General features: G+C 40.3%; 1 protein-coding gene across 2 annotated transcripts in view; it reads left to right on the forward strand.

Moving 5' to 3' along the window:
• Positions 1 to 13,006, forward strand: part of ABCD3 (ATP binding cassette subfamily D member 3) — a 49,071-nt gene that overhangs the window by 25,290 nt on the left and 10,775 nt on the right. Inside the window, exons 5-15 of one of the 2 annotated variants that reach the window (XM_035121923.3) lie at positions 3,387 to 3,456; positions 4,861 to 4,958; positions 5,134 to 5,257; positions 5,966 to 6,022; positions 7,416 to 7,558; positions 8,253 to 8,322; positions 9,887 to 9,956; positions 10,749 to 10,846; positions 10,937 to 11,028; positions 11,524 to 11,612; positions 11,695 to 11,767. In XM_035121923.3, coding sequence (XP_034977814.2) covers positions 3,387 to 3,456; positions 4,861 to 4,958; positions 5,134 to 5,257; positions 5,966 to 6,022; positions 7,416 to 7,558; positions 8,253 to 8,322; positions 9,887 to 9,956; positions 10,749 to 10,846; positions 10,937 to 11,028; positions 11,524 to 11,612; positions 11,695 to 11,767 — 984 coding nt within the window. Of the gene's footprint in view, positions 1 to 2,209; positions 2,280 to 3,386; positions 3,457 to 4,860; positions 4,959 to 5,133; positions 5,258 to 5,965; positions 6,023 to 7,415; positions 7,559 to 8,252; positions 8,323 to 9,886; positions 9,957 to 10,748; positions 10,847 to 10,936; positions 11,029 to 11,523; positions 11,613 to 11,694; positions 11,768 to 13,006 lie in introns of both variants that reach the window. The other variant, XM_035121924.3, reaches the window with a different exon arrangement.

Here is a 13,006-nt window from a genome sequence, read left to right on the forward strand (position 1 = left end):
TTAGATGTAAGAAGATAATGGGATGGGAAGGTAAATTATTTTCGTGCTGTGAGAATGAACCAAAAAGAGCCTCTAGCTCTTATTTCTCTTCTTGTTCTCTCTTGTAGCTGTGTGGAAGAGAAGCTGTGAATTCTAAATTAACCACAGTTTGATCATGACTTGTTCTTCCTAATGATAGTTAAAAGAAATCTCAATTTACAGAGTTCAGAAGTCATGGGGAACTGTGACTAGTTTAAATTCAAATGCAGATGTTTTCAGGTTCTTCTCACATTGAGGAGGGGAACACCTGGGCTTGAGGCTTGTCACAGCTCATTCTGGTAGCAGGAAACCCTTCCTTCCCTCTGGCCCTGTTTGCATATCATAGCTTATCATTGTTTAGTGCTATATATCCAAGCTGGAACAAGACTAAGCATAGCTTCATCACCCTCCCACATGAACCTGAGTGAAACTTTGGCTTGCATAATCTCCTGCTCTCGTGTGTTTAGTTTCACTTTTTCAGACACCTGGTTTTGCATACGAACCAGACACTGTGGTTTAAAACAAACTCTAGTTACTTAAACATTCCATATTTATCCCCTGTGGCTTGAAGCTGGCTTGTTTTGAAGAATACAAAACAGAGTTTGTTTTAAACCACAACAGCCGGTTCCCACACCACAAGCTGAGATTACATTAAACGCTGCAGAAGTACTTGTTTCAGATGCAGGGGGAGCACAAGTCTTTCCTCAGCCTTGTTCCAGATTATGCATCTCTCACTAAACCATGGTTTAGTGTGTTGCGCAAAAGGGACCGATAACATCCATTAGGCAGTCAGTGGCCTAGCTCGTACATCTCATTAAACCATAGTTAAAAACTTAAGTATGCTTAATGGGAATGAGTAGCATGCTGGGTATGTCCACTGAAAAGTTATTATTTCATTCATCCTTGACTTGTGCTGCCACCACACCACTGTGAAAAGAGTCAGGGTTGTTGTGATGTCCAAATCTGGTTTCTTAGATTGTCTTTCTCCAAATACAAAACACAAGCAATAAAGCATGAAGAAACTACAACACTCTGAGTTTGGACGTCATGACAAGCCAGACCATCTTGTTTCCCATCAACATGGCATGAGCAGGAGTGGAGTGAGAACTGTTCATCATGCTACACATTCGCATTACAGCAGGCATCCCCAAACTGCAGCCCTCCAGATGTTTTGGCCTACAACTCCCATGATCCCTAGCTAACAGGACCAGTGGTCAGGGAAGATGGGAATTGTAGTCCAAAACATCAGGAGGGCCGAAGTTTGGGGGTGTCTGCATTACAGCATAGTTTAACTATAGTTTAATGTAACAATAGCCAATATGGTCCGTCCGTCCATCTGTTCCCCCCCCCCCCGATATGTGGGACTACAACTCCCATCATCCTTGGCTATTAACTATGCTGGTTGAAGCTGATGGAAGTTCTGGTCCATGACATCTCAAGGTGTGTATGTGGAATGTTAGCTACTGATTTAATATGATATGTGAACCAAGCCAATGTAGCTATAATTGTCATGAGTGAAAGCTCAATCCAAGCAAACAGTTGACAGGATACCGGTAGGGGGGAGGGACCAATTTGTGGCAAATTTCCTATTTGTTGTACAAAATATAAATCAGGATAATTTATTTCTGTGGGGTATAATCTGCAAATAAAATACAGTTTTGTAGGCAGAAGTGATATTCAGAGACTATCTGTGTTTTAAAAGAAGAGGAATGTGCTCGAGTTTTGGTTTCTTGTTTGGGTTTCATAATACAAAAAGCGAACCAATTGTACACAAAATGCCATTTGACTTTATTATTTTTATCTTGCACATTTAGTTCTCTGCTAAATCAGTTTCATGCCTGTCATGTCAGCAGTAATGTTGATATAGTGGTACCTCGGTTTTCGAATGTCTCTGTTGACAAACATTGCGGTTTTCGAACACTGTAAACCCAGAAGTAAATGCTTCCGTTTTCGAACGTACCTTAGAAGTCATGCCACGCAACTTCCATATTGAGTTTTTCGTATCAAGTTTTCCGTATTGAGGCTTCTGTATTGAGTTTTCAGTTTTCGAATGTTTCAGAACTTGAACTGTCTTCCAGAACAGATTATGTTCGAAAACCGAGGTTTCCACTGTACACTGTAAAAATATATAATGGTAGCAACTCTTCAGTCATTAGCAGAGCTGTTAAATTATGTACATTTTTTCTTGCAGTGCAATCGTAAGCAGGGATCTGTCGCTATTCAAGAAATCCTTTTTTAAATTTGTAGTTTCCATTCCACTGGTAAACAGATATTGTTAATATTAGCATGCACCTGTTACCTTTATGCTGTGATAACTGATGCATAACTGAAGCAATTAGCTTTTTCCCTTCCAGTTTATGTCTTCAGAAATTTAGTTTGAATAATGTCAACTAAATTGTACAGTTTATGGTGCTCCTGTGGCTTTTTCATTTTTTTATTTTAATTGCTTCAGAATGTATGGTCTTACAAGTTGTACTGAATGGTGTCGGTTATCTTCACTGTTGCTTTCTACCTCTTCCAAAGCAAACCCCTTTGACTTGGCAGAAGAGAGAACAAAGTAAACCATTCCCCAGCCTCTCTTCAATTCTCATTCTAGATCAAGGCATTACCAGATGGTCAGAACTTCTCAGTCCTCACTACATTTTTAAACCCTTGTCACCATTCACCTACCCATTCCTGAGCTTGCCCTCTCCCCACCCTCCACTGTTTTTGGTTTCTCCTCACATTTTTTTTGGGGGGGAGGGGAACACACCTTTCTTCATTTCTAATCCTGCTAATCAAAACGTTTGGGCTCAGTGGGCCAAATGCTATTTATTCATTTATTTCCAAAGGAAATGAAGCTGCCTCTTCAAGTGGTAGCCCATTATAGCTCCTTCCTCCTCCCATCCCGGTGTCCTGGTGTCCTGAGGTCATTGGGATGCATATTTCTTTGTGAACAGAAGCTGAATGGGAGAGAATGAGGAGAGGGCATGAGGACATAGTGATAAGTTGGGCAACTGTACATCACGGAGGGGTGGAATTCAACACTGAGCTTGTTCCGTGACAGCCCTATTGTTCCCTTCCATGGAGAGAGAAAGCTTCCTGGAAGCCCCGCAGCCCTCCCCATGTTAACAGCTTCTATAGTTAGTTGTTTTAGAGCTGCAGTGGAAACGCAGAGAAGGGTTTCGGCAGACCAGCTGTTGCTTTGTTGGCAGATGTGGGAGCACATCTGTATGCCTGTATGGTGGAACTAGAGTCCTGCTGCTTTCTTTGTTGAACTTCTTGTCCTGTGTTCACCTTAAATGGCTTTCTACTTTGCCTTCATGGAACCATTGAGGGATGGGCTTTGCTTCCCTTACGCCTAACATTTTGCATGTGGTGGTTTGCAGTGCTATCATTGGCCGCAGCAGAAAAGATTTCAAGAGGTACTTGTTCAACTTCATCGCTGCTATGCCTGCTGTAAGTGTTGACATTGCTTTTGTAAATGTGACCAATTCCAACTTCTCAGATGAGCTCCAAAGTTAGCTGTTGTGTTTTAAAAATTGAAATGGCATGTTGTTGTTGTTTTTTAAAAAAACTTGCACATGCATCTAGGGTCATAATTAATCCCAAAGGGCTGTAAATATAATGCTTTAACTTAAAGACAGTGAGATAAATTTGACTCTAGTTTAAAGGTTGAGGGGTGTGTGTGAAATACTCCACATCCAGAGTATTTAGGGGTATAAGTAATTTCTTTTAATGCAGACAGCAGCTAAGATGAAGAAATGTTAGCTATTCATGTTAGTTTTTATATTCATCCCTCTACAAGATTTTTAGTTGAAGAAAAAATTACATAAATATGGTATTGGCAACTGGTGAGAAGTGGGCATTAGAGATCCGGGGGGTGGGGGTGGAAGAGAAAAACAACTTTTCAGCCTTTGAATAGTGATATCACTTTGTGGCTGCAGGATTTAGACTAGGGATGCCACATGTAGTTGATGGATCAGATTAATCAATTTAAGAATATATTTAAGAATACTTGGACTTGAAATGGTGTCCCAGATTCACAGATGAGCAGATTCACCATTTGCAGATGGTAAGTGCCATCTTAAAACAGCTGTTCTCTTCGATATGTGAGAGAAGAGGGGATGATTCAGTGACACCTGTGTGCATCATCTAAAAGAAAAGAGCATGGCTTATATACAGAGGTGGTGTTCTACTAGTGGAAAACTTCACTGCTCACCAAAGAGCTGTTTCTGACCTTGGGGAAAGTGCTGTATGAGAAATGTAGCCCCAAATCCAATATAACCTCTTCCATTTCTGGAAACTCTTACACAACCAACCATAAATAAATAAATCATAAAAACAAAACAAACCCCATAACAGACACAGGAAGCTTTGGCAGCACACTGGTAACAAAACAACATCATTTGAATCCAGGAGTGGATAATCTTTGGCCCTCCAGATGTTGCTGAACTGCAACTCCTTTCAGCCCTAGTAGACATAGTCAGTGGAATGTTTTCTGTTACCTTACATGATATTTCTTGGAAATGGCACTAATACACCTTCCACTCAGTTCTCTGGATCCAAGCCCGTGTTGTTGTTTAAAACTATTTTGAATACAAATTTATGCAGATTGACAGCACAATCCCATGCATGATGCTCAGAGGTAATTCCTACTGAGTTTATTGAAGCATACTTCTGAGTAATCTTATATGGGATTGCAGCGATTGGGCGATGATCCTGGTTTTTAACATGCCATCTGAGCTAACCTAAGGTGGAGGGTTTCATGCAGCTTAGACTTTGCCCACTTACTGATGCAAAGAAGCAATCCTTATTTAGCTTATTTGAGTTTGTGTAACATTGTACTGCTGCTGTTCATAGATCTCACTGGTGAACAACTTCTTGAAGTACGGGCTAAACGAACTTAAGTTGTGTTTCCGTGTTCGACTCACCAAGTACCTATATGAGCAATATCTTCAGTAAGTGACTAATTCCCCTCCCTCCAATATTTTTAATGATTTAATATAAATTTAAATTTAAACCAGTCATAAATCATGTGCTTAATTGTTAAAAATGCTATCAGTTATTTATAAAATGCATGATTCCATAGAAAATGCCACATTAATCTAACTCTCTGATTTCCACACATTTTAGGACTTACACCTATTACAAAATGGGGAATCTGGACAACAGAATAGCCAATCCAGATCAGCTGCTGACACAAGATGTAGAAAAGTTTTGTAACAGTGTAGTAGACCTGTATTCAAACCTTAGCAAGGTAAGTTTAAAGAGGAGCCATTCTTTGGTAATTTCATAATCTGCATAATTAAGCTTCATTTTAATATTTGTAGGATAGAAGTATATTAATATCAGCGTGTAACTGTTTAGCATAATCACTTGCATTAAGTCCAGCACATTACTTGAGTCAGCCACATCAAAGATAGTTCTAGTCCACAAGTTATTAGGCACCACACTGCAAATGACTTCAATGTCTTTCATTTAGGGCATGTCACATGCAACTGAAGTAGTTTTAGTTGAGCTGCTTCTTCTTTCCACACATTCTGTTAAGCAGCTTGCAACACCATGTTTGCAATCTATGGCTTCTTGTCTGCCAACCCACATCCAGGCCCAGACTGTTGTCTCTCTCGTTTGGGTCCTCTTGTGTACTTGAAAGACTTTCTCAGAGACGGTTTGTTGAGCAGACGGCACAAACTAAAATAGATAGGCTGAACAGATAGGATGGTGTATATTATTGCATTACGTTTTGAACTCTTTGTTTTCTAAATTGAATGGAATGTCTGATTTCTTGGAGAATGAATATAAATCTTATATTTCAGTGTTGTGTGGGCTAATTTAGCTGTGTTTATTTGCAGAACATGACATTTTGTTTAGAAGTTGTGTACTTCTTGGACTTTTTGAAAGTTGTGTGTCTTTTTTTGGCTTTTTTAGTTATCATGATAACTAATATTAAACCTTCTCTTAACAGCCATTTTTAGATATCGTTTTGTATATCTTCAAACTAACAAGTGCAATAGGAGCTCAGGTAAGATCACGTTTTTCATCATCTACAGTAATTGTTTTGCAAATGACCCATTTGTTCTACAGCACAAGCAGTGTATTAACAGGGAAGTTTCTATAGATCTAGTATTCAGAAACATTTGGAACCAAAGCATTTAGAAATTGAACAAACACTCCAGGCCATTTTATTCCACAACCGCTCTTGAAAATTTCTCAAGTCAATGCTGATGTCACTGGTAATATGTTGAAAGATGAGGGGAAGCCACAGTTGAAACTTTATAGGCTAATTTCATAATATATGGACAAACAAGTCACCAGTGTATACAATCCATGCTCTCTTGGAAGGTGATTGCATCATAGCCAATCTGTTGAATTTTCATTGGCTTCCATTTCTGAGTGAATGTAATGGTTTGCCAATAGTTCAACGTCACTTTTTGTGGAAGTGTTTGTCCTAAAAACCCTTATCCAGTCTGAGGTAGATTCAACCATGTGAAAAAAGAAATTATCACATGTCTGCATTCTTTCCTGTGTGTGGTTCAGCTTGCTGTGTGCTAAGAGTGTATTTTACCACATTTCAGCCTATTATTATCCCTTTCTGGTAATAAGACTCCACTGCATCTGTCCCATAATTCAGCACAACAGAAATACCATTAGCTCAGGCTAAGGTCCTGCATCTTAATGGGTTCATTGGTACCTTAAAAGAGAAGCCAGAGCTGTCCATACTAATTTTTTGTTCCGATACATGCAGCTGAGGATTGTAACAGTCTTGCTCGGTTGTATACCTGGATGCTGAACTGCAGTGAATCTCTCAGTAAAATTTAACTATGGCCACGTTTTTATGCAGATTATTTACCTTGAGGTAAATCCCACTGAAGCTCAATGGAACATCTGAAGAGATTTGTATAGGATTGTATTACCAATTTTCCCCGTGCCTCCTGCAACCAGTCCTACATCTATTGGTCTCATCAGTATATTTCTTTGAGAAATGTTTTCCGCAGTGTTCATTTCCCCCCAGAAAGTTAACTTTTCCCTTGAATAATTATGTTGAGCAATCCCTTATGTGTTTATGCAGAAGTAAATCTCACATTGTTTTGTGGGACTTATTCCCAGTTAAGCGTGGATAGGATTTCAGCTTTAGGTTAGAAAGGATTTGAATATATTGTTGTCAATATAAAACAATGCTGTACAAGCATTCCTAAAGTCTTCTTTATTACAGGGAGCCATACACACAGATACTTTTAAAACTTTCAAAACTCTTATTTGGTTTCCTTGCGTTCTCCCCTACTTAAGATACTTGAGGGAAAATCAAACTTATACATGTCTTCTTCACACATACATGTGCAAATGTTAATTAAAAAAACTGTGGTTGCTAACCAGTTTGTTCTGGAATTCTTGTCATATTTCCTACATATTTATAGGGCCCTGCTTCCATGATGGCCTACTTGATTGTTTCAGGCTTTTTCCTTACACGTTTAAGAAGGCCCATTGGTAAAATGACTATCACAGAACAAAAATATGAAGGAGAGTACAGATTTGTCAATTCCCGCCTCATTACAAATAGGTATGCATTTGTTTCAAGGCAAAAAAAATTTGGGGGGGGGGGTCATAAAGACCAACTAAGAAATAAGATCCTTTCTGTGTTTCTTTATTTTCAAAATTTGTAAACTTGCACTTATCACAATCCTCAAGATCAGCTGTTCTCCTGAATTCCTTGTAGTTAAAACAACTAAAAAATTCTGAATTATTTAATGCTTCTTATTGTGCCATTTCAAAGAAGGGACCGTTTTCCTGGACTGATATTGTAGCAGCTTTGAAGTGTGGTCTACAGATGCTATAGTCCACATAGAACGAAGTGTTAGGGTAGAGTAGTGCTTTACTCTGCAAATGGTGGGGATCATGCTTTTGAATTCTCCCATGTGGTATTTTGTGTGTGTCTTTAATCCTGCACATAGAAACTTAGCCTAGCAAGAAGAGAGGTTCACCCTTTTCTATTCTAATGTTTGACTAGCAAGAAGGATTTTGGGAGAGTGTTTTTGTGTGTGTTTTTACCAGGGTGGGGGTGGGACATTCAAAATTGTGATCACCTACCTGCAGACAAAAGTGGTGGGACCAGTCCCTTCTGCCACCCCTTGACTCTTTCACCAGATTTCTACCTCATTCTTCTGTACAGGTAGCCCATGTTTGATTTCTAGTCACTCTTGTTGGAGGTAGTCCATGCATTATCATCATTCTTCTTTTAATTTCCCTTTCTGCAGTGAAGAAATTGCTTTCTATAATGGGAATCAAAGGGAAAAACAAACAATTCACAAAGCTTTCCACAAACTGGTAAGTTAGCATGATGATGTGTGTATGGCTCTTTTCAGAAGAACTAGAGGGATATCTTAATGAGATGATCATCTAATGAAATTATGTCATTTTTAAAAAATCTATATTTTTCCCAAACACAGTGCATAAATTACTTCGTGGAATGTATTGCCACAGGCTATCTTATTATATATTGTACTACATTATTGCACGTATTGCCCACTTTTCTTTGAATTCACTTTGGCATATGGTTGTCCCCCTACCCATTCTGTCCTTGCAACAGCCTTGTGAGATAGGCTAGGTTGAGAGATAGTGATCTGCCCAAGGTTTCCTAGTGAGTGAGCTTCTTGGTTAAGTGAGGGGTTGATTTCTGATCCCTCAAGTCCTAGCCCTGTAACCATTAAAAAGGATGCAATCTGCCAAGCACTAATTTTGTATCGTCCTGTTCGATTTAGTGAGCCACCCCAAGGTTGCTTAGATAAATGAATGTTGTGAAACAGAAGTTGCTTAGTGACTTTGTAACCAAAGGATTTAGCAAGGTTTGAAAGAGGATTTAAGTTTTCCACAAAAGAATAAATGGGGTGGGGGGTGGGGGTAGTGTATCTTTATCATTTGGATGGTATGGCCTTCGACTTGGTGTAAACGTATTCGATTTAAAGAAAAACTGCAGGAATTTGGGGATTATATTGGAATATGGGCAGAACTGAACAAGACAGTGGCAGACCTGTGCTTTCAAACATGTATTACCACCCAACAACAGTAGATTTCCAATGAAGGTGTGAGTCAGGGTGCTGGGCTCTTCTGCTTGCTGCTTCCCTCTTCCCCAACTGTTTTTCTCCCAACTGGGCTTTTTAAGAGTGGAAGTGAGCCTAGCTGGAAAGAAAGCAGGCTAAGGAAGTGCTGAGCACCCACCCATCATAACTCCATGGGAAATTACACTCCTCACAGCCATCCCACTGCTGCACTGCTGTTCAGTGCTCTCTCCCCGCCTTGGTGCCTGCACTGTCTCACTCCACCCTGACCTTTTTCTGAGATGGTATGCTTAGATTCATTAGTTTTACTTTTAGCAGACAAGTTGCCTGCAACAGGTTTTTTTGGCATCCAAGTTGCTGAGGCACCAGAAAGTGCTTTGGGAGGTGTTTACCTATTCACTTTGAGGCACCTCCTACAGCTCTCACTTCCCTCTGAAGCACCCTGCTTTGGCCAAGGACTTGGGTTTGTTTGTTTATAATCCACTGCACATTCCTAATATACTATTGTGTGTGCAAATATATATTACCCTTTCTCATGTGCTTGCTTAGCATTACTTGTGAAAAGACTAGTCATCCTTTTCAAATGAAAGTTGGGAATTTCAAGCTTACCAAAAGTGGGATAGTGGCTATGGAGTGCCCAACCTTGGTGGAACAATTCCCTCTTGTGCACTGTAGTGTGTTTCAACATTCATTTGCTTATTGCTCCTGCAAACGTACATATATTTTAATGCTGACTTGGCAGAGAACTAGACTGTTTCAGAAGCTATTGATTCAGTGCTTTAAATATATAGAATATCTTGGAAATAATTCTCCCCCTTTTTCCATTTCAATAGGTAGAGCACTTGCACAATTTTATTTTGTTCCGGTTTACTATGGGCTTCATAGATACCATTGTTGCCAAATGTAAGTGTGCATAACATATCCAAATGTAAGTGTGCATAACACCCCCGGCCCTGTCTCCGAGTTTTGTGTGATAATGCTACCAGAGGAAAAAGAAATTGCATTGGTGGTTGGGGTGGGAGGAGTTGGCTGGAAGTCACTTTAGGTTGTCCTGGGCAAGATAGAGCGACTAATGAATTTATTAAATAATAATAATAATAATAAGTACAATAACCTCACTCTCAATTTGTTGACTTCAGTGGTGCACTTAGCTAATTTTAGACTCTGTACTCAATTAGATGGTAATGTATTAATTCGCTTACTACATCAGCCAACTCTGCTGTGTTTGGGAGCCCTCCTCATTTTGTGTAGTGGATCCCCTTAACTTCTGCCCCAAAGTCCTGTCCTGACAATACTACTGGTTAGCTTATATCCAAAATCACCTTGTAGAAGAAGCCAAAGGGCACTTCTCCATTATTTCATTTCCACAGATAATCCACTCCTTTTTAGCACCTCTATCATGTCACATCAAAGACGATCCTCTCCAACCCTCAGAACAAATGTTCGGGGTTCTTTAGTCAGGAGGGGGGGGGGGATGGAAAAGTAGCCTTGCTCAAGCATAGTTCCACTCACACTTTCTTGGATCCAAAAAACTGCAAACCCAACTGAAATGAGTATAACAGGTGAGTTTGAAGAGAAGTAAAGAATAGAGTTGCATGCTGTTGCTTAGTGTTGGGTTCATGTATCTTCCTCAAAATCATTGTAACCTTGTATTCATAGCTGTCTTTGAAATAAACTTTAAAAAAAATATTTCAGACCTTGCGACTGTCGTTGGCTATCTGGTTGTTAGCCGTCCGTTTTTGAACCTGTCTCATCCTCGCCATCAGAATAGTACCCATGCAGAACTTTTGGAGGTAAGCAATAATTTTCTGAGCTGAGTTATAGTGGACAGCATGCAATTTGCTCGCTTCCTCATGACCAACCCCACATTTTGTCACTTTAAGGATTACTACCAAAGTGGAAGAATGTTACTGAGAATGTCTCAAGCGCTTGGCAGGATAGTTCTCGCAGGCCGTGAAATGACACGGTTGGCTGGGTAAGACCATTAATATGTACCATTGCCATTATCTTCCCAATAATGTATAGCTGTCAGGGTATGGCTTGTTGGGACGTATGAATCTGGACTCATGGTTTGTTTCTATGCAAGCCATGAATGGTAACCAAGGTGTTGTTTTTTTTGCTTACCACGTGTGGTTTATTTGGGGGAAACAAATCAGGAACTGAGGTTCAGACATCGTGACAAACCAGGATCTGGCTTGTTTCCCAATGGGCGCTGGGGAGGAGGGGAGAGAGAACTTTTTAACAGCATGCATTAGCATATTCCTCGTCCACTGTGTAAATCATAGTTAATGGAAAAAATAGTTTAATGTGATTTGTGAATATAGTATGTAAATAAGACTTGCTTGCATTATTGCACCTTCATTTTAAGTTGTTTTGGTTATTTAATTAGCTTTTTGAAACATTTTAATTTTTGAAGAATATTTAGTAATGCCTTTTCAGTTTAATAAGGTGTCATTTTTTTAACTTTTAGGTTCACAGCTCGAATTACAGAATTAATGCAAGTTCTGAAGGAGTTGAACAGTGGCAAATATCAGCGGACTATGTTAGCCCAAGAAAAGGGTAAATGGCGGACTTGATGTGTCTTTAAACTCATAGCCAGACTTGTGCACTTTCTAATGCATGCGTTTCTTTTTCACTTAAGATTCAGAATTAGAAAAAGCTGTGCCACTGATACCTGGATCCGGGCGAATAGTCATCGCAGATAATATTATCAAGTATGTAAAGTATCTATTCTCTTGTTAGATTTTCTCTCATTAGCCTTCTTCAGTTCTATGCACCCACACTTTTACAATTTTGTTTTTAATTCAGTGCTCACCAGTCTGTTTCCACAATGCAGGACTCTGCGAATGTGCATGCTGCTCTGCAGCAGCTCCCCCAACCACTTTGCTCTTCCCTTGTTTTTTATATTTTTTATTTCCGGGCCATGCTGACCTAAATCAATATTTGATTTAGGGCATTATCTAATCCCAGAGATGTGGTTGATTACTCTCTGTGCAGCCGAGGTTTGTTCTGAGCTAACCTTGTCCTAGTTCAGTTTGGCATGGGAGCAAAAAGAACCCCTCCGTAAGGAGAGATTTCGGCAGTCATTACCAGGCATGCTGTAGCAAAAAGAGAGAGAGAGAGAGACGTTAACCATGTAAGATTATACCAAAGGAGAACTTGAATGCAAATTGTACAAGCTTGCAGATAACTTACATAATTTGTATAGCCTGAGATCTTGGAGAGCTGCAGCCGGTTGGCATAGGCAATTGTCAGTCAATGATCTGCAGGTGAGGCAGTGGAAGTGTTGGACCAGTGCCTTGCCTCGGTAATGGACTGGATGACAGCCCACAAACTGAAGCTCAATCCAGATAAGACTGAGGCACTGTTAGTGGGTGGTTCCCTAGACCAGATGAGTGGGAAGTCACCTGCTCTTGATGGGGTTACACTTCCTCTAAAGGAGCAGGTTTGTAGCTTGGGGGTACTCCTGGACCCTTTGCTGTTTCTTGAGGCTCAGGTGGGCTCAGTGGCCCAGAGTGCCTTCCATCAGCTTCGGCTGGTGGCCCATCTATGCCCCTATCTGGACAGGGATAGCCTAACTACTGTTGTCTATGCTCTGGTAACCTCAAGGTTACTGCAATGAGTAATACGTAGGGCTGCCTCTGAAGACGGTTCGGAAACTTCAGCTGGTGCAGAATTTAGCAGCCAGGTTGCTCACCAGAGCAAGACGGTTTGAGCATATTACACCGATCCTGGTCCGACTGCACTGGCTACCAATTAGTTTCTGGACCCAATTCAGAGTGCTGGTTTTGACCTGTAAAGCCTTAAATGGCTCAGGACCGCAGTACCTCAAGGACTTCCTCTTTCCATATGAACCTACATGGACCCTGAGATCATCTTCTGAGGCCCTCCTTTGTGTACCCCCACCTTGAGAGGTCCGGAGGGTGGCAACACGGGAACAGGCCTTCTCCGCG

This window comes from Zootoca vivipara, chromosome 7, assembly GCF_965207765.1.
Source record: "Zootoca vivipara chromosome 7, rZooViv2.hap1.1, whole genome shotgun sequence".
NCBI lineage: Eukaryota > Metazoa > Chordata > Lepidosauria > Squamata > Lacertidae > Zootoca > Zootoca vivipara.